Source organism: Malaclemys terrapin, chromosome 6, assembly GCF_027887155.1.
Source record: "Malaclemys terrapin pileata isolate rMalTer1 chromosome 6, rMalTer1.hap1, whole genome shotgun sequence".
NCBI classification, from domain to species: domain Eukaryota; kingdom Metazoa; phylum Chordata; order Testudines; family Emydidae; genus Malaclemys; species Malaclemys terrapin.
In genome coordinates this window covers 89,587,318-89,609,222 of record NC_071510.1, presented here as the reverse complement: position 1 = coordinate 89,609,222, position 21,905 = coordinate 89,587,318, and the positions used below count along the sequence as shown (strand labels likewise).

The 21,905-nt window shown below is 40.6% G+C and overlaps 1 protein-coding gene across 1 annotated transcript in view; it reads right to left on the bottom strand.

Annotated features, from left to right (window-relative positions):
* The window catches only part of SCAMP1 (secretory carrier membrane protein 1), a 65,601-nt gene that overhangs the window by 16,704 nt on the left and 26,992 nt on the right, over positions 1-21,905 (bottom strand). Inside the window, exons 5-7 of the mRNA XM_054031617.1 lie at positions 14,755-14,883; positions 8,233-8,392; positions 1,508-1,609 (exon numbers count right to left, since the gene is read on the bottom strand). Of these exons, the coding sequence (XP_053887592.1) occupies positions 1,508-1,609; positions 8,233-8,392; positions 14,755-14,883 (391 nt within the window). The remainder of the gene's footprint in view (positions 1-1,507; positions 1,610-8,232; positions 8,393-14,754; positions 14,884-21,905) is intronic.

Sequence of the window (21,905 nt, the reverse complement as noted above, 5' to 3'; positions counted from 1 at the left end):
AGTGGACTGGCAGCCCCCCAATCCCCTAAGATCCCTGTGCAGCAGCCACCCAGCAAGCTATCAATTGCCGGGCAGTTCAGCTGTTCCTCCACCCAACGCCCTGTGCTGCTCCTGCCCTCTACCTTGGAGCTGCTCCTGGGAGCCTCCTGCTTGTTGTGTGGTGGGAGGGGAAATGGGGTGCTAATGTCAGGGTGTCCCGCTCCCCACACTCCTTTACCCCATCTTCACAGAAGAAGGGGGGGATGGGACACTACAGGGCTCAGGATGGAGGAGCTTGCTGGCAGCAGCTGCTGCCTCAACTTGCTGATCTACTTAAAAAGGCAGTGTACTTAAGAGTGGGATCAGCGTACTTAAAGGGGCAATGCGCGTCTCTCTCTCTCTCTCTCTCTCTCTCTCTCACATGGTGTGTGTGTCTATCTCTCTCTGCCATGCTGTCTCCCCTCCCTCCATTCCTGCTGCCTTGTAGGTGTGAAGCTACATTAACGTGTTAACCCTTGAGGGCTCAGCTGAGTGCTAGTTAATCATTTAGCAATAAGGCATTCCCTGGGAAATATCCCACCCCTGTCTACCCTCTGACTTCACCACCTCAACCAAGCTTCACAATCATCATTGCTGTCTACAGTATTAAACTGTTTGTTTAAAACTTATATTGTGTCTTTTATAGTCTTTTGTCTGGCAAAAAAAAGTTTCCCTGGAACCTAACCCTCCTCCCCCTTTACATTAATTCTTATGGGGAAACTGGATTTGCTTAACAACATTTTGCTTAAAGTAGCATTTTTCAGGAACATAACTACAGCGTTAAGCGAGGAGTTACTGTACTTCAATTTACTGTCAAATGTGAATCAAGGCTGGAATAAGTACACATACTCTCACCAATTCAGAACACTTAACTTCCTTGTATCATGCCCATTTGCTTCTAAATCCTTTAAAAGTAAGCAGCCAGGATGCACGCCATTGGTTAGCAAGGTATCCCCAACATAATATTTTTGTTTTCACATTCCAATATGTTAATATAAACTGAAGTTGTTACAGAAGTCTGCTTGATTGAAATGTTAGTTATTGCAAGTGAAGCATAACTGAAAATTACATTAGTGATCACATTACATCTCGTTCTGTATGTTATTACCACCCAAGTTATTTTTAAGATTTCTTTTCTTAGTTTTATTCTAAATATAGGGCAAATCACATACATAAACACAGTCAATGTGATGTCTGAGCAGAGTTGATATGAAACTGGGACAGTTAGGGGCTTAAGGTGAAAGATAACATTCTGGTCACCCTAATATCTGGAATACCTGCCTCTCCAGATATCTTTGGGATAGATTTTTCCTACAATAAGAAGCACTCTACAATATCTTGCCCCCTCATCACCAAAACGCCAAATGAAAAATATTACCTACTAAATTATTTCTCTGCATACACCTATTGTCTTTTACACTGAGATTTTTAAAACACCAGTTTTATTGTTTGATATGTAACTCAAAATTGAATAAAGCTAATCACTCACCAGTTACCCCATCCTTGAAATCCCGCAGCCTGGAGTACATGTACAGCAAATTGACAGATATATACAAAGAAGAACACAAAGAATCTGAAAGAACTGTCACTCCTGAAAGAGAAAACAAAGAAGCTGGTCAGGAAGTTAAAATCATATTCAAATACACAACTACATTACCCAAGTAACTTTTTCCAACCATACAAATTACTGGAGAACAGATTTTATAGACTGATTTAGACTATATTTAAATACCAAATGGTAGCTCTTTGTATTTACATGAGCTTCTACTCTGAAAAGTGATGACATTTTTACATAATCTTCTTAATTCTGCTTCTCTATATTTAGAATCATAGAAGTGGTAGGACTGGAAGGGACTTCAAGTCATCCTCAAGTCCAACCCCCTGCATTGAGGCAGGACCAAGCAATTCTAGACCATCCCTGACAGGTGTTTGTCTAATCTGTTCTTAAAAACTTCCAATGATGGTGATTCCACAATCTCCCTTGGAAGCGTATTCCAGTGCTTAACTATCCTTATAGCTAGTTTTCCCTAATATCTATCCTAAATCTCCCTTGCTACAGTTTAAGCTGATTACTTCTAGTCCTATCTTCAGAGGACAAGGAGAACAACTGATCACCATCCTTTTATAACAGTCATTAACATATTTGAAGATTATCAGGCCCCCCACCTCAGTTTTTTTTTCTATAACCAAACATGGCCAGGTTTTTTTAAACCTTTTCTCATAGTTCAGGTTTTCTAAGCCTTTTATCATTTTTGTTGCTCTCCTCCTGACCCTCTCCAGCTTGTCCACATCTTTCCTAAAGTGTGGAGTCCAGAACTGGACACAGTACTCCAGCTAAGACCTCGCCAATGCTAAGTAAAGCGGGACAATGACTGCCTGTGTCTTACATACAACACTCCCGTTAATACATATCAGAATAAGAGTCTTTTCGTAATTGCATCACATTCTTGACTCTCATTCAATATGTGATCCTCTATAACCCCCAGATCCTTTTCAGCAGTATTAACGCCTAGCCAATTATTCTCCATTTGGTAGTTGTGCATTTGATTTTTCCTTCCTAGAAGTAGTACTTTTTGCACTTGTCTTTACTGAATTTCATCTTGTTGATTTCAGACCAATTCTCCAAATAACAAGGTTGTTTTTTATTCTAATCTTATCCTCCAAAGTGCTAGCAACCTCTCCCAGAGTGGTGTCATCAGCCAATTTTACAAGCATACTGTCCACTCCATTATCCAAGTCACTAATGAAAATATTGAATAGCACCAGACCCAGGTCAGAGACTGCTCTGGGACCCCACTAAATACATCCCCCCGGGTTGATAGAGAACCACTGATAACTACTCTTTGTGTAAAATCTTTCAACGAGTTGTGCACCCACCTTATAGTAATTTCATCTAGCTAGACCACATTTCCATAGTTTGCTTAGGAGAATGTCATATTGGGCTGTGTCAAAGACCTTATTAAAATCAAGACATATCACACCTACAGAGTTTCCCGCCAATCCGCTAGGTCAGTATCCCTCTCAAAGAAGAAAATCAGGTTAATTTGGCATGATTTGTTCTTGACAAATCCATGTTGGCTGTTCCTTATAACTCTATCACCATCTGGGTGCTTTCAAATTGATTGTTTAATAATTTGCTCCAGTATCTTTCCAGGTATCAAGTCAGGCTGACTAGTCTACAGTTCTTCTTTGCTCCCCCTTCTAAAGACTAGTATTATGTTTGCCCCTCTCCAGTCCTCTGGGACCTCATGCATCCTCCATGAATGCTCAAAGATAATAGTTAATGGTCCTGGGATTGCTTCAGCTAGTTCCAAAAGTACCCTAGGATGAATTTCATCAGGCCCTGCCAACTTGAATATATCAAATTTAAATGTTCATTAACTGTTCTTTCCCTATTTTGGATTGCATTTCTTCCCCCTTGTTGGTAATACTGTGTTGAGTATCAGGTCACCTAAAATATTTATAGAACCTTTTTTATTACCTTTTATGTCTCTTTCTAGGTATAAGTCATTTTGTGCCTATATGCTTGTGCTACACTTTTGTACTCATCCCTGGTAACTTGTTAACGTTGCCGCTTTTTGTAGGATCCCTTTTTGATTTTTAGGTCATTGAAAAGCTCCTGATGGAGTTATAGTGGCCTCTTACTATTCTTCCTGTCTTTCCTTTGTACTGGGATAATTTGTCATTATGCCTTTAATATTGTCTACTTTAGAAACTGCCAGCTCTCCTAAACTCCTGTATCCCTTAGATCTTCTTCTCATAGGACCATACCTACCAGTTCTCTGCATTCGTTAAAGTCTGTTTTTTTTTTTTAAATCCATTGTCCTTGTTCTGCTGCTCTCGCTCTTTCCTTTCATGATCATTTTCACCCAAAATTGCCTTCAACCTTCAGATTGCCTTCAATCTTTAGGACTTGTATACACTTGTGGCAGCGTGTAGGGTACATATAACTACATGCCACAGTAAAAAGCAGGCTACGTCCAGACTGTGTTGTTTATCTACACATGGCAGTGAAAGGCTCTGGCAGGTTGGAGACAGAGGAGAAAGGTTCCAGCAACAGGGAGGCAGCAGGACACGACACTACTAAAAATAGCAGTGTAGACATAGGAAACTCTGCTTGGCATCTAGTGAGCCATGAATGGTATATACCCTAGGCTTCTGGCATGTCTGTATTCTACTTGCCTAAACCGTGCCTCATCGTCTACACTGCTATATACACACCCATTCTAGCTGGGTGTGCAGTATCTGTACTCTACACACTGCCATAAGTATAAACCTACCCTTAGATTAATTTTGTATCTGCTTACAGTGACAAAGACAAGCCTTTGCTGGTTTTGCCTCCATAGTTATTGAACAGCCAACAAAGCTCAGAGAGGGAACTAGAGTCTATTCCTTCTTGTGCATCTTCAACAGAATTGTACACCAAGTTCCTTTCAATTACACCTGTACAAACTCACAGAATGTAGTGGGGCTGCACAGGTGTCTCTGAGGGAATAATTTTGGGGATAACGCATAAGAAAGAGAACTCTGGTTAACGCTCAGATTGGAGTTCGCAGGCCTGGTAGGGGAAAAAATCCACACCTTTTATTTGCAAGCTGAGAACATCTGATACAGAATATACACAGACATAATATACACAGAACCACAATATGTCATTTCTAGTGTTACATTTTCAACTACACTACTGGAACCATTTAGCAACAAAAAAATTCTCATACACCTCATACTACCAGTTTATATACTCACTAACTAGAAAGGAGGACTAAAAACAGGACCAAAAGAAGCAGATCTGGTTCTGAAAAACTGCATAAGTGATGTTCTTCTGACAGAACTATCAAAAGGCTGTGGAAGTTGGAAGAATTTATATTGCCACACAAGACAGAGATGGGGAAAAACAAAAACAAAAAATTCCCTCTCCGTACCAAAAAAATAATTGATAACCACTACACATTTTCTCCAGTCTAGTTTTAAAAGGTGCAAGCAATGAGTTTTCCACTGCCTCCCTGCAAAAACTATTCCACAGCCAAGTATGTGTGTCTGGGAGTGTTTTCCTTTGTGAAACTTCCTTCCCACTTCTTAGTTATGCCCTTATGTACCATAATAAATAATTCTCCATCCTTGGTGTGTTTACGCCCTTCATTAGGCAAACAATATACATGTTTAGCTCTTTTCATCTTTCCTCATAAGTCAATTTCTTCAGCCTCCTGATCATTTCTATTGCTTCCTTATGAATTCCTTTCGTGCTCTATATGTCAACACCACTCCAATTAATCTTATTTACCTCTTCTTTTCCTACTTCTTTCCTTGTATGTTAAAGAGGAAAAGATGCATGCCCACCCTGGCAACCTCTTCTGACTTCTTCACACTGCATAACACAAAACATTCACTGGCATAGAGTACAAGGCAGAGAAGGAAGGAGACTGAATGCAGAAGAATCAGCAGGGGATGCTCAGCAGCAGAAGTGTAACTTCCTTTCCTCAAAACAGCAGAGGTGAGGCAAACACCAGTGTCTATTCTTGGTCTGCATGCAGCCCTCCTACTTAAGCAGGAAAAAGACAGGCACTAATATCTATACTAGGAACTCTACAATGGCATAGCTGCAGATGAGTTTCTGTAGTGTAGACTCTACAGTGGCGGAAGGGGTTCTTCCATCGCTGCACTAGGCTTAACTACATCGCACAGGCATTACCTTTTTCACAGCCCTGAATAATGTAGTTAAGCCGACCTAACTCTGTAACATAGATTAGCCCTAAGTAATAAAAGGTGCCTAGATACAATCTGCAAAAAAAAAAAAAAAAGGGGGGGGGGGGAAGAACCGTTTTAAAAAAAACAAACATTTCAACTTTTTTTGTGCTGAGGTAGGGGAAAAAGTGGAGAGGAATGTGAAACATATCACTGGGTGCTCACAGTGAGATCTCCTGTCTAGAGCCAAGAATTTTAAAACCTAAAAGAAAGAAGTTTGTTCTTGGCTCTGCTGGGTGGGAAGCAGGTCTGTAGCTATGAAGCCCGGAGTAGTGTACACATTTGGGAGGAAGGTGAGAAGCCTGATACCATCCACCATTCTCTCCATATCCGCCTCCTGTATAGCCCAGATTAACCTCCATAAACCTTATCCTGGACAGCGTGGGCAGGCCGGCTCAGAAGCAGGAATTTCCAGCCCCAGCGCCAAATCATACTGATTTTCCAATCACCAGGTGGTCTCAAGCCCTTGGGAACTTTGACCCTATGTATGTAGGCTTCCCAGCACTCCCTATTCTCTACAGACGACTATATACATATAATGGGTTCACTGTTAATCAATCTAAGTTTCCAGCTAAATTTGCTTTTTAGTTAACCACATCATCCCCTGATCATCATCTATGGAAAGCTATGCTGTTGGTTAAAAGGAAAATATACAGAACACAGCAGCTGCCTAAGTTATTGAAATATAGGACTGAAAGAAATAATTTTAAAGTTTAAGTCAGTAAAAATATAATGCTTCATTATGATATGAATAGGGTAAGCACTAAAGAATTTCAGAATAAGTGCCCACTCGCACAAAACAAACTGTGAATTAAAACCAATGTAGTTATTTCAATGTAAGTTTGTGTGCATACCAGGCCTTAAATCAAGGTGTATTTGCTGAGAACAAGGCTTAAGTTGGTGCTTGTTGGAAAGGGACCACTGAAAAAAATTTAATCGTGAACATTCAGAGTTAGAATGCAACTGTGATAGTAACTGCTCCTTAATTCATGTACGTGGTGGGGGAGGGGGGAACTATGTATGAGCGCTATGAAGGATATTTAAAACTTTATATTTTTCCTTTGGCCACTTCACTGTTTTGTAGAAAAATAAAAATAAAATCCCACAGACCATTTGAGCCTCCAAGATATCAAAACCTTTACCCAATTCACAATTATTTGCTATAGCATTTCTTTTTTGTATTAGGATTTAACACACTATTGATCAAAGTTCAAATTAAATCCATTGATAAGCTCTCAAGAGTAATCAAAACTCAAAAAAATTTATTTCACACACAAACACACAGTTTAGATGTATATAGACAGGGGTGGCTCTCTCCCCACATATATAGACAGGGGTGGCTCTATGTTTTTTGCCGCCTCAAGCACAGCAGTCAGGCGGCCTTCGGTGGCACACCTGTGGGCGATCAGCTGGTCACGCGGATTCGGCAGCATGTCTGCGGGTGATCTGCTGGTCCCACGTCTTCGGCGTGCCCGCCACCGAATAACCGCTGAAGTCGCGGGACTGGCGGCCCTCCCGCAGGCATGCCGCCGAAGGCTGCCCTCACAGTGACGGGCAGACCGCCCCCTCCCCAGCTTGCCGCCCCAGGCACGCGCTTGCTGCGCTGGTGCCGCCCCGTATAGAGAGCTCTAAAATATTTAGCTGTGAAACTACTTTTTGAAAGTCATGACTCAGTTTGATTATTAATTTGCTATATCACATTAGAGTTCTGGATTTCTTAAAATAAAAGAAAATCTTACTCCCCAATTTAATTTGATTAATGTACATCAATCATGTATATGGATTTGCAGACTGAGGTATTCTTTTTGTCAATTAACCACAACAAATAAGAGTTACCAGTGTAATTCTAATATCATCAAGTGATATTCACTGAATGTGCTTACTGAGAAGATAGCTCAACTGCTTTTTACAATCAATATATTAGGATGAAAATAAAAAAAGAAAGTACGTTGTACTTAATATTTTTAGTAACATCTCACGTTGCTGCAGACGTAGAATGGCAGTTCACTTGCCAGGTCTGATTACTTAAATCTATTTTATGAAGCTCATTTAGAAACTTCATATTTAGTCAGCACTTTACATTTTTAAATTTTAAATATTATACTTATTCAGAACTGGTGGTGATTTTAGAGGTGATAAGATAGAAGCTTGGTAAGAATTTTCCTGATATTTGAAGTCCGGCTAACACAATACCATGACATCCATTCCCTACCAATATCAGTTCTATATCAGTAGTTATATACATTTTTTAAAATGCCATTCCTAATTATTAGCTTCCTAAGCTAGCCTTTCATTATCTGTTTATGCTTTGGATGCAGCAAGTGGGTTAATATGACTTGCCTCTTCAAATAATAATTAATAATAATTCAGGTTAATATGGCAAACTAAGTTGAGTAAAGTTCTACTTAAAGATGAATACATTTCAAAATGCATAATGTGCATTAAAAACATTCAAAACCAGATTGGCGTTACCTGAAGGCTCCATAAAGTGGTCTGTACCAGCAGACAAATGAACAAGGAGTAAAAAGCAAGAACCAGAGGATACTCAATCCAAAATCAACCCCTCGTGCAGGTTCAACACAAAACCAGGCCAAACATCCAAAGATATTTAGAAACAGTGTCACTGCATGGACTGTAGAACAAAAAAATAGTTTGTATTAACCTGAGTTTATGCAATAAATATTTCAATTGTTGAAGTATTACCTAAATAAATGTAAAAGCTTAAACAAAATATATCCACATCACTCTTATATCAACATTCTATCTCTGTAATAGACTAGTCTGCTAGTTTCATACACCTGTCTGAAGTAATGATGAAGTTCCCAGTGTAGTTAAGTACTGAGCAAGTAAATTCAAGATTTTTAGAAAAAATAATATGTAGTATAGAGTTGGGGGGAGGGGGAGATAAATCAAGATTTCATGAAAATAAAACATATTAACCTGCGGCACTGTACATCAGGATTTCCAGCAAGTAGTGATTTATAGCATTAAAGAGTTAAATAGATAAATAAAGCTCTCTCAGCTGCAGTTGCTGACACTTCTGCTACAGTAATTACTGGATACAAATCTTTGCAAATACCTTCTTATATACTGTTTAATTATTTTCTCAAAGTCAGACCAGTAAATATGTACAAGAACATGATGCTAGACCATTATTAGATATACAGAAGGCCTGTACTGTTCATGTCTTTTTAAAAAGCTTCTTAAAGTATACAAAGTAGTCTGTATTTAGCAAGTGAAATTCTCATTTGAAAAGAAAAGTATTACAAATCATAAATCCTTCTAACGCAAATGTTATGCTATCTCTCAAATGAAATAGAGCAAAATTAGTATCCTAACACAAAAGTATTTCACACTGAAACAAAACTATGAGAACTAATTCTATAAAAGCATAAATTCATATTGTATGTTCTAATAGTTCTTATAACAACAACAAGAAGAAATATCTGTCACCTTTACTAATACTCAGAACTATAGTTCTCGGCCTCCTATTTTAGTTAATACGTGCCAATGGCCTATCAGGTATGAGATATCAAAACAGCTATTAGAGGTTAGCTTTTTTCTAAGGTTTGTTAAAGAATTTAAACCAACATTATAACCCAAGAATTAATGAAAATGCATTTAGATTCTTCAGGGCAGAGAAGAAACAGCAGAAGCAAGAGACACTGGAACTCTTACTCTCCAGGTTGTCTAAGGATAAGAACATTACAGTCTGTGATATGAGCCTCCAGAGGCTAGATGAAGACATGTCCATGCCTCTCTCTTCAGCACTCCCCGGTGGCCAAATCAGGAACAATTTTGCCAACACAAGGGAGACACTGGCCTTGGGGACACAGGGCAAAGTGCAGTAATTATGACTGCCTGACGTCTCTCCCATCTCACACAATCTATCTCTGGCAGCTAAATTAGGGTAACTGGTAAATTTAAACTCTGGATAACAGTTTTAAGCACCTTTCACCCTATTTACTCCTTCAAATCCAGAGCTGGTAAGCAGCTACCGAAAGATCACCACCACCTTCCAAAGCAACATAATCTAACCCTCCCACCCCCCAAAAGGCACTCTTATTCCCAAGTAAGAGCATCTACAGTGAGAGTTATATCAATACAACTATTGCAGTTAAAACTCAGAGTTTAGTTCACACTGGTATAACTTTTCCATGCAGATATGCTCTTACTGATCCTAGTCTAGTTCTTAGCAGACATGCATACCCTGAGCTCCCTCTCAAACACTGAGGCCCATTGGTAGGAAAACTTGCACTGCTGCTGCCTGTGCTACACCTACTTTGTGGATAAACAGATGGTTTCATTTTGCAAAACTACCCATCTGATATCTTTGATTAAAATAAATTCATCTACAGCAAAAAGAACAGGAGTACTTGTGGCACCTTAGAGACTAACAAATTTATTAGAGCATAAGTATTCTCACACTTCTTATCAAGCTGTCTATACTGAGCTAGCTTGATTATCTGTAGCCCACGAAAGCTTATGCTCTAATAAATCTGTTAGTCTCTAAGGTGCCACAAGTACTCCTGTTCTTTTTGCGGATACAGACTAACACGGCTGCTACTCTGAAACCTGTCATCTACAGCAATTTCTGTAATAACCTCTGCTTGAACAGTCTAAAATTTACCATTATTATTCTAGAGAAAGAAGGGCCATTGCCAGAGTACACTATACAAAAAATAAGATTTTTTCCTTTCTCACTCAGCCCAATAGGACAGTTTACATCTGTTGTTAGTAGTACATAAAGAATAGTGCTCAGTGCCTCTCACTCCTGAAATCACTCTTTAAAATGAGGACTCCTCACTTATACCAAAATCTTAATCTGTTTTGTTTTTTAAATGCATTTAAATTTACCTTGAAAGAGAACCCAAAACCTACCAGTTCAAGGCAGAGGCATAAAATGTCCTTGAAAGTGAAGATGGAATGACTGCCTGCTACCTAATTCAGCAAGTGGCAGGGCCCATGAGGGCTGTCCGAGGAGATGAAAAATGTGGGGAAGAAGTTTTCAGATCTTAGAGAGCAGATTTCTTTCCAGGAATTGTTTGTCTTGGTGTCCTCTTTTCCTATTCTACAACAGTGGATTAAGGAAGAGACACTGAACTCAGCAAACAATATCCCGCATGAGGAGAAGCTATTTTATTGTGCCACTAGCAGGAAATTGGGAAGTAGATAACCCCAGCTGATAGTGATATATAGAAAAAGCAGAGAGCCTACCGGGTTGCCCCCCTGGAAATGAATGCTTAAGTATTCACTGCCCATAGACAAGCTTAGGCCAAAGCTAAGGAAGCCTGTTCACACACTGAGAACACAGCCTTGGACTCACATAGCAGCTTCAGCTGTTGCCCCCAGTTCTTTTGGCCTTCGAAACTCTTCAGAACAAGACTGAGAAACTTAACATCAACAGATGAAGCCTCTTGGCATGGGGCAGAATGGATTCATTCTGAGAAGAATGGATTACTTCAGGTAGAATTCAGTATTCACCTTGTAAATTAATCCTGGAAAATGCTGAAAAACCATCTTTCCACAAAGATGTGCAGGTACGGCAGATTACAAATGTTTACGCTCACCCACTCTCCTGACTGAGCCCACTGCAAGAAGGAAGGCCCTCTTAATAAAGGGAGCAAACCGGAAGGCTGTTCTTAGGGCAGAATCTGAATCTACAGGATGAAGTGCTGGTCGTCTTGAATCCTGTCAGGAAGAAGTTTGAAACATCCTGGAGCCAGCAAGACAGGGCAACACCACCCCTGATGCGACACCAGGCCATGAAAATCATCCAGAACATACAATGCTCTCCAGACACATGTAACCTCAGCAAAGAAACCATGCTTGAAGAAACGGTGCTGTTCAATTCACATGCAGCCAGCCTCAGATTAAAGGTAGTTGGAAGAGCAAAAGCCCTTGAGACAGTAGGTGCTGGGTCTCAACCAGTGTCCACAGAGATGGGGGGAGGGGGGGGAAGGACAGAAGGGTTTATTAGGAAGATCATCAGGTTTAAAAACAGGGGCCATCACGGAGCACGCAAAAATAAGGTTTGTCCTACCTGCCATTCCTCAAACTCCTAGGCAGAAGAGGGAAACAGCATCCCAATTCCCCACTCCAACTTTATATAAAGCATCATAAAAGGAGGATACAGGAGTTGAACATCCAGGAACACAAACATGGAAGCTTGGCAAACACCATCAAGATAATCAACCCAAAGGAGCGTGCCTCAGACTCTGGTAAACAACCTTGAAAACAAAGATCAAGGCTCCCTTCTCCCAACCTAGTTTGTGACTGAGCCAATCTGCAAGGTTGTTATTGTGGCCCATCAAATATGGGCCCTCAGGAAGCCAAGACAGACTTCCACCCAAATTCTCAGGAAGCATGGCCTCTGACAAATGGGGGAGTGCTAAGAAAATTCCCCTGGTGGTTGACAGAAGCCACCACTATTCTATTATTTTAACTTATAAGAACATGGGAGTTCAGGAAAAGAAAAGCCCTCTAGTTTAGCGAGGCACAACCCAACAGATGAACATAACAGAGACCGCTAAATGGAAAGGGAGGATTGCAAAGGCTAGAGATACATTCATGCCCATGGAACTAAATCCACACAGGCTGTTAAGTGTACTAGTATCTTTGGACTGCTCCTTTCAGGGTAGGGGCAGAGGTTCTGTACTAACAGATAGGCACTGAAGCTACAGAAGCATCTGCAAACAGGTATTCAGGACCACACCCAAACAGGGAAGTTTCTTGTAAGGAGTAAAGTAGGACTAGGTCCAGTTTAATCAGGAAACCAAACTGAGACAGATACCAGAGGACCCTGTCCTGCATACTAGCAGTTGGGAGGACTGAGGGTCCCTGAACAAAGATGTCATTGAGTTAGAGATAAAGATGGAGGTTGGTAACCAAGTCAATTAACATCTTCAGAAAACAGCCTGTCACTGAGGAAACAGCAAGGGTCAAGGTGTTAAACTGAAAGCATGTGTTACTCAGTACAACATGCAGACAATGACGTGGAAAGGTGTGTCTCTAAAATCTATCAAACAGAAACAGACACCTAAAAACGGACTGGAGGACTATTCTGGCCTTAAAAGCTGCCATGGAGCTGAACTTATCAGAACTGGGACTGGCTGCCATTATGTCCAGGGGCCCCTGGACCTTGTGGAGGCAGAGAAGTTTCTGAAGAGCTGGGTAAGCTGTGAAAAAGCACTGCAAGCTGAGGAAGGATGATAAATACCAAACAAGCAGGCAGGCAGCTTCCTAAGGCAATGAATATCCCCAGAGGGGGAGCCTCATCACTCTCGTGGAGACCAAACCACCTAGGCATTCTCCTAAGTAGTATGTGTCACAGAGTCTAATCAAATGGCCAGCCTCAGTTGAGACCCACCACATGGGGTGGGGAGCACTGAGAGATCAGGTTTCCACCCATTTTCCCTGTCCTTAAGCAGATTCCTCAGGTTCCCAGCTTTTGGCCTTACTCTTTGCTCTCCTTTCTTTTTCTCATCCCCTCTTTCTTCCATAGTGTGCCTGCAAGACAAAGAAAAGGAATGAGAGGCCAAACTAAGGAAAACACAAGAAAGCCAAGTTAAAGCTTCCATCTTCCAAGGTGAAGAGAGAGGAGGTGTGGTTGAAATTAAAATAATCAGGGGCAGGCCTTCAGAACTCTGTCTCCTTGCTTCCAGTTATTGACATTATAATGCTGTCTGTTCCTTAATCCACTGTTGTAGGATGGGAGGCGAGAGAGAGAAAAATACGTTATTATAATTCCCATTTTGTTTTCCCCACCTTCCCTAAGCTTGATGTTTGACATTTTTAGAAATCAACCTCATAAATGGCTGGAGTTAGAAACTAATGCTGATACCATTTGAAATACTGAATTCCAAGCTTTCAGACTGGATATGGATTTAAAGCTATATCGTATTTATTAGTGAGTGACTAGTTTTGCATTTTACAGTGATTTTTTTTTTTTTTTAAAGAGTGGTGATCCAATAATGAATATAACAAATTGTGGACATCAAACTAGAGTAATTTTCATGGGTAATACTGAAAGTTGACTACTTCTGATTCATACATGGAGTTCAAGTTAAAAAAAGATTACCAAGTAAAGGTGCCCAGATTTGCTCAAACTGTAACCCTATTGGAAAAGTGAGAGGAGCCTGAAACCCACATCTGTGTCCAACAAGGAAAATGCCAATACACGAACACTACAGTTGTGGTGTAAACATACCGTATCCAAGCAGCCACAAGCAACTGGAGAAGATAACATTGATCACAGCACAAAGTACATTAAGATCTTGTATTACATTTTCCCACTGGTTGCCGGCAAGCTGCTATGATCAAGACGGAGCACTGTATTTTGAAATGGTGCAGACTAAGCACAAAGCCTGCAGAGACTATGCCCTGAGTACCTCTGGTGTAGACAGGATAGTTTAATGTGGACTATATTCTTTTGTTTATTTACACTATACTATTTATCTTTTTAAAGAGACTAAATCAACATTTAATTGTAGGCAAATTATTGTACAAGTATAATGTGAACAATCACAAGGCTATAAATTCTAAATGTGGCTGAGTGGCTAGAGCACTAAACTGGGTCTCAGTACGTCTGAGTTCTACTCCTGGCTCTGCTACTGGCCTGCTGGTTGACTGGGGACAAACCACTTCACCACCCTCAGTTTCCCCATCTGTAAAATGGGAATAATGACACTTAGATCCCAATAGATAAAAGGAGGTATTGATAAAAATCACAGCAAAAGAGCTAGGTATTATTACTATATTTAATTTGAAATTTTAGGAAAACCTTTTTTTTTTAGTTAAACTTCCACTTATGTATAAAAACGCAATTAGAATTAAGGCAGTCAACATTTGGAGATTAGTTTGATTAGTCTTAATACTGAAGCCATCCCTAGCCATAAAAATATATTATTTTATTTCAACATCTCACTTTACATTGGCATTAGGTCAAAATAACAAAATGTACAGACTGTTAGGGTTCAGTAATTTTTTACTTACACATCCACAGGTAGTACATAATCTTTACTGTCTTCTGGAATTCTACAGGAATGTCCACAGAAAAATCCTGGTAGAAACAAGGACCCACTGGAAAATTCCCAGGCAGAGGAGGCCAATTATTTTTCCTGCCTGCAAGTAAAAAAAAAAAAAATTAAAAAATATAGTTTAATACAATTTTATTATTTTCTTCTCTGCATATTAGAAAGAGATTTGCCTATTAAATTTGAACTGCTTTGTTCTCAAATTGTCTTATACATAGGATTCCTGCAGACCTATTAATAACTTGAACTAAAAAAACAGTCTAACAATCCACTCTATGAAGATGACAAACAGCAGAGCTAACTGATAATGGAATGCAGCTGGACCAAGGAAAGAACAGGGTCTTCACTGGTCTGTGCAGGTGACAGATGGATCTCATGAAACTACAAGAAAACAGAAAAGTTCCCCAACTACTTCAGGTAAAAGAAGCAGGAGCAAACAGAACAGAAGCCCTCAAAATTCCCTGGAGCTACAACTTAAGTGTACATGCCCCCTCCTGTGGTCCATACTCAGCAGGGTCCTGTAGAAGGTTGGCAAATGAAGAGCATCATAGCATCAGATCGACTGAGATGGCTGATCTGGTAAACAAGTCCCTGTCTCTTTCTCTCAGACTCCCATTAATTCTAGATCTGTGAACGAAAGGCCCAGTACTTCATGTGGATCTAGCACAGTTTGTGGTCTTAACTTTGCTGAATAAAGCAGCGTGGATGAAAATCAATAATTTGCTATTTTTATTTTAAAAGATTTATTAAATTTAAAACATTTTATTTCAATTATATACATTTTTCTTTTTAAAAATAAAATTATTTAAAATTAAATTTGAAATTATGATAGCCTATCCAGTTTACTATAATCTATTAAAACATTTAAATTAAATAAAAAATAATATTCAAGCAATACATGTTTGCTGTCAAGGTTTTAGAGACAGTAAAACCACTGAACTGGTAGAAGTCACTGACTGGCTAAGTACATGAACCAAATTTCTGTTTATGTGCTAAACCAGCTTTTGACAGCAACAATCCCTTCTGTGGGTTCAGAGAGAATATTTTCTTCTTTTCAGCAAACTCAACTAGTTCCATCCAATGACTAGTTCATTAAAACTGGGAGTTGGAAAGCTTGTTTTCCCTTTTCAATCTATGAATAAAAATGAGGTATGAGAGGATGAGACCTACTAGTTTTAAAAACTTGAATTACATGGTGACCAGAAACAATCATGTCAATCCTTCCTTTTTTACTTATGTATACGGAATATTTAAGGTAGTCTTATTTAACCATTAAAAAGTATTTTAAAATACTGTTTTTGTGGATTTTTCATTAAATTCCAATTTCCGTCCAAATGCAGCTTGACAAAAACGTCACACGTAAAACATTAATCATGTAGTAAATAGGAAATGCATCATTCACCATTTTCTAACACAAAAATGTAAAAATTAAGAATCTGAATAAGTATGTTAAGCTACGTAACTGCTTAAATAAATATGTTTAGAATAGATATAGTGTATCTTCCTGGTTAGGAAAAAAGTACCACCAAATTTAGTGTAGAGGCTACAGTTAGTTGTAAATTAACATATTTTAATGATTATACCAACCAATAGCAATCCATCTTTCTTTAGGGAAATAACTAAAAAATGCAAAACAAGATTAAAATCAATGCTTCAGATCAAAGATTCATGTTAGCTGATTTAAATCATGATTCAAATTAATCCACTCGCTAAGTGCGCAAGCCTGAAGAAGAGGGGCTCATCAAGTAAAGTGATCTCTTCTGTGGTGCAGTCAAGAAAGCAATACACATCAAAGGCCTACCACTCTAAGGTTTGGAGAACCTTTGTGAACTTGTGTGACAAAATGAGGATACTGCTCATCTAAGACATGGCACCAGTCATCCTAGATTTCCTGCAAGCTGATCTAGTCATGGGCTAGAGCAGCATTTCTCACATGTGGCCACCAATGGATTTTTTTGTGGCTTTGACAGCCTCCCAAGCATGAGAGGAGATGTGGGGGCAGGGAGGGGAGGAGAAGCTGTAGCCCCTCCCTGTAGCTCCCAGCTGTTGCTCCTGAAGAGCTGTTACCAGGGGCAGTGAAATGCACCACCTTGGTGTTTGTGCTGGCACTGGCAGCAGGGATAGGCACCCTGCATCACACAGCCTCCTCGGGGGCTCCAGGCAGCACCTCTGGAGACATGAGGCCGGTGTGCGCAGTGCCGGAGACAGCTCTGATCACTGGAGGTGGCTGTGGTGTTTGGCTGCTTGGGTGCTCCCCTGGCAGTTCCCTTCCACCCTCCCAGTCAGGGTACAGGGAGCCTGGGACTCTGCAGTTGGCCGCTGAATGCCCGACCCACCTTCTCCCGGGTGGGCTCTTGCTGAAGGGCCATGGGAGGCAGGGACGGAGAAAGGGGTCAGCGCTTCCCCCTCCTGGGGCCGCATTCCCTGTTTACAGTTGCTGTAGCTACTGGAGCAGCTCAATGGCTTCCGGCTGCTGCAGGGCTTGGCAGCTCCACAGCACAGTGAGGGACTCCTGCTCCATGACATGCTCCTAGCGCAAGAATAGGAGCAAAGTCAGGGTAGAATTGTTGTACATACATCCACCTTTTGCCAAAAAACAAAAGAAACAACAACAAAAAAAGATAACATGCAAAGCACCTTATTTGTGTTACTGTTGTGTTTGGGTCCAGTAAAGAATTGAGACAACTGTACATTATTTTTATTATTGAGTCTTGCAAAAAAAACCCTACATAAATAAATTACCACGGCTCTCAATTAATCGCAGTTAACTCACATGATTAACTCAAAAAATGTAACGTGATTAATCGCACTGTTAAACAATAGAATACCAATTGAAATGTATTAAATATTTTTGGATGTTTTCTACATTTTCAAATATATTGATTTCAATTACAACACAGAATACAACGTGTACAGTGCTCACTTTGTATTTATTTTTGATTACAAATATTTGCACTGTAAAAAACAAAAGAAATAGTATTTTTCAATTCACCTAATACAAGTACTGTAGTGCAATCTCTTTATCATGAAAGTTGAACTTAGAAATGTACAATTATGTACAAAAAAATAACTATATTCAAAAATAAAACAAAGTCCACTCAACCCTACTTCAGCCAATCGCTCAGACAAACAAGTTTGGTTAAAATTTGCAGAAGATAATGCTGCTCACATCTTGTTTACAATATCACCTGAAAGTGAGAATAGGTGTTTGCATGGCACCTTTGTAGCCAGCATTGCAAGGTATTTGTGTGTCAGATATGCTAAACATTCTTATGCCCCTTCATTCTTTGGCTACCATTCCAGAGGACATGCTTCCATGCTGATGATGCTCGTTAAAAAAATAATGCATTAATTACATTTGTGACTGAACTCCTTGGGGGAGAACTGTATGTCTCCTGTTCTGTTTTACCTGCATTCTGCAATATATTTCATGACATAGCAGTCTCAGATGATCACCAAGCAAATGTTTGTTTTAAGAATATTTTCACAGCAGATTTGACAAAACGCAAAAAAAGGTACCAATGTGAGATTTCTAAAAATAGCTACAGCACTCGACTTAAGGTTTAAGAATTTGAAGTGCCTTCCAAAATCTGAGAGGGATGAGGTGTGGAGCATGCTTTCAGATGACTTAAAGGAGCAACACTCAAACAGAAACTACAGAACTCAAACCACCAAAAAAGAAAATCAACCTTCTGGCTGGTGGCATCTGACTCAAATGATGAAAATGAACATGTGTCGGTCTGCTCTGCTTTGGATCATTATCGAGCAGAACCCGACATCAGCATGGACGCATGTATTCTGGAATGGTGGTTGAACCATGAAGGGACAAATGAATCTTTAGCGCATCTGGCACATAAATATCTTGCAGCGCCGGCTACAATAGTGCCATGTGAATGCCTGTTCTCACTTTCAGGTAACATGGTAAACAAGAAGTGGGCAGCATTATCTCCTGCAAATTGTAACCAAACTTGTTTGTCTGAGCGATTGGCTGAAGTAGGACTGAGTGGACATACAGGCTCTGAAATTTTACATTGTTTTATTTTCTAATGCAGTTTGTTGTTTTTTTACATTATTCTACATTTCTAAGTTCAACTTTCATGATAAAGAGATTGCACTACAGTACTTGTATTAGGTGAACTGAAAAATACTATTTCTTTTTTTTTTTTTACAATGCAAATACTTGTCATCAAAATAAATATAAAGTGAGCACTGTACACTTTGTATTGTGTTGTAATTGAAATCAATATAATTGAAAAATGTACAAAACATCCAAAAATATTTAAATAAATGGTATTCTATTATTGTTTAATCGCTTGACAGCCCTATAGATTATAATGCTTTGCATGAGTATATGTTCATATTTATATGTTTTTCCTAAAGTAATTAAGTATTTTATGAAAAATTGTCAGAGCAGCAGCGCCAGCAAGAGCTGGTGGCCACACATTGAGGCCACCAAAAAAATTTGTTGAGAACACCCCAGGGCTAGAGTCTCAGTTCTATTAGAGTTCAGGCTGTAGCAGTTCTTGTGCTCAGAGGTTCAACAAACAGTTTCAGTAGCATGTTACCCTAACCAGAGGCGCCAACTTTCTAATGTGCCAGGGGGTGCTTCCCATGGCTTGCCCCCACTCCAGCCCTTCCCCTAAGGCCCCACCCCGCCTCTTCCTGCCCGTGCCCCCTCCCCAGAGCATGCCCTACTCTTGCTCCTCCCCTTCCCCCCCCCCCCCAGGGCGTCCTACACACCGAGAAAAGCTGATCCTGGCAGACAGGAGGCACTGGGGGGTAGGGGCTCATCAGTGAGGCCGCCAGCGGGTGGGAAGTGCTGGGGGGGGATGGGGAGGAGCGAATCGAGCAAGGGCTGCCGACGGGTGCTCAGCACCCACCATTCCTCCCCCACCCCCCCACAATTGCATGCTCCAGCCCCGGAGCACCCGCAGAATCAGAGCCTATGACCCTAGATTCCTGAAGGCTATAGATAAGCGGAGACTGGCAAATAGTTACCCGATTTCCACAGGGACTTGAAACGTTATCATTAGTTATCATTTGTATTACTATGGCATCTAGGAGGCCTAGTCATGGACTAGGACCCAACTGTGCTTGGTGCAGTACGAAACGGGGGGAAAAAAGATAGTCCCTGCCCCAAGGAGCTTTCTTTTGTCGCATACATAAATTGTAAAACAGATTGATACAGACAAATGGATGGAGTACAAGGATACAATGAGACTGTAGTGGTGAGCATAACAGGCAAGCCAACAGCCTAACCATTTTCAAGTTTTTTGTAGGCGTCACAGCAAAAGGAGAGTTTTGCGGAGAGATATGAAGGACGATAATGAGGTAGCTCAGGGACTGCCTCCTAAGTACACGAGGAAGCAAGAGAGCAAACAAAAAGGTGCTTGTTTTAAAATGTAATAAGTGGGCAACGGAGTTTGGCCTCCTGGTATGCATCGACCCCTCAGTACAAATTAGAGATGATAGGCAGAGTGGAGATTGACCGTGTATGCACTCTATACCTCCAAGCAGCACCCTAAAACCCCCATATTCACCACTGTCATACAATTATGGTATGTTTTATACAAAGTATGCCTTGTGAGGTATCATTTTAAAGTCTTGATTTGTTGAACATTAATATCCTGTTGGATTGTCTGTGCTATCATCATATGTGCAGTTATCAAGTTTTGCTATGTGCATATTACTGAAATATGTTGTGAGTTTGGGAACACCCCAAACCAGCAGGGATTAGCCAGACATGCATGGCCCATTAAAGGGGAATCCACTTGCCCAGCAGTCATCCCAGAAGAATTCTCAAAGAGAGAGCACATAGAAAATGGAGACTGCTTGATCAATGGGGTTGGACTCCCATGTCACAAGCAAGACATCTTTCCAGGAAGCTGGAAGAAATTATAAAGAGGGAAAGTGACATCATGACTTGGCCTCACTCCCCCCCACACTCAGCACCAGGAAGAAACGTCTGGAGGACAATGACTTTGAACTGAAGAGAGTGGTCCTGGGTTGGAAGAGAGTCCAAGCTTGTGTATTGCGGAAGTATACCATCTGTCAGGATGAGACAGATTCAAATCCTGCTGGATTCAAATCCTGTTCTGTTTATAGAATTTAGACTGCGAATTTGTTTTATTTCTTAGGTAATCAGCTTTGATCTCTATGCCTGCTACTTATAAATCACTTAAAATTTATTTCTGTAGTTAATAAATGTGTTTTATATTTTACTTAAAACTGTGTGTTTTGGTGGAAGTGCTTGGGAAACCTCAGTTTACAAAGGCTAGTGTGTGACCCCTCTACATCGAGGGAAGCACAGACTGGATAATGAACTTACACTGGTCAGGCTTCTGATCAGGGCAAGACAGTACAGTTCTGGGGTGCAAGGCTGGGTAGCTGGGGGGAATTGGCTGGACCCTCTCTATTGTTGGTCCATGAGTGGCTGGCAAAGCATTCATTTAATCAGTTGGGTGTTACTCCTGAGGGAATTCTGCGCCCTCGGGGGGTGGGGGTGGGGGCACAGAGTTCATACTGTCCACAGATTTCTTGGCTCCCCCACAGAAAAATGGGGGAGCAAAGAAATCTGTGAGGAACATACGCCCCTTCCGCAGCAGCCCGGGCGCATCTGCTGGAAGCCGCTGGCAGTAGAGAGCAGATCACCATGCAGGGGGAGTCTGGGTGTGCATCGATCAGTGGAGAGATGGTATGGGGGTGGTGGGGCTGCGGGCCTGCCTGTGTGAAAATGAGTGAGAGACTCCTTCTGTCCCTCTCCTAGCTGTTGCTGCATCCTGGGTTCAGAGGCGTAGAGCTGTGAAGCAGGCTCTGCCCCTGAGGCAGAGCAGAAATGTAACAACTAAACAGACAAGCTGCTAATGTTCCCATTGTTAGTTAATTGAGGCTCTTTTACCTTGCCAGAATGGTGTAAAGGAGCCTCATTGTAAGTGACAGTAACAGAATCCTCAGATAGGAAGGTCAATGTGGTTTCTCACTTTTTTTTTTCCTGTGTCAGAGAGTCACAATGCGGTTAGATTACAGCTCAGGATCTATTTTTCTTATCCATTTAAAAAAAACAATGCAGGACAATGATTAGCAAAACTGTATGACTTTCATGTGTGAAAG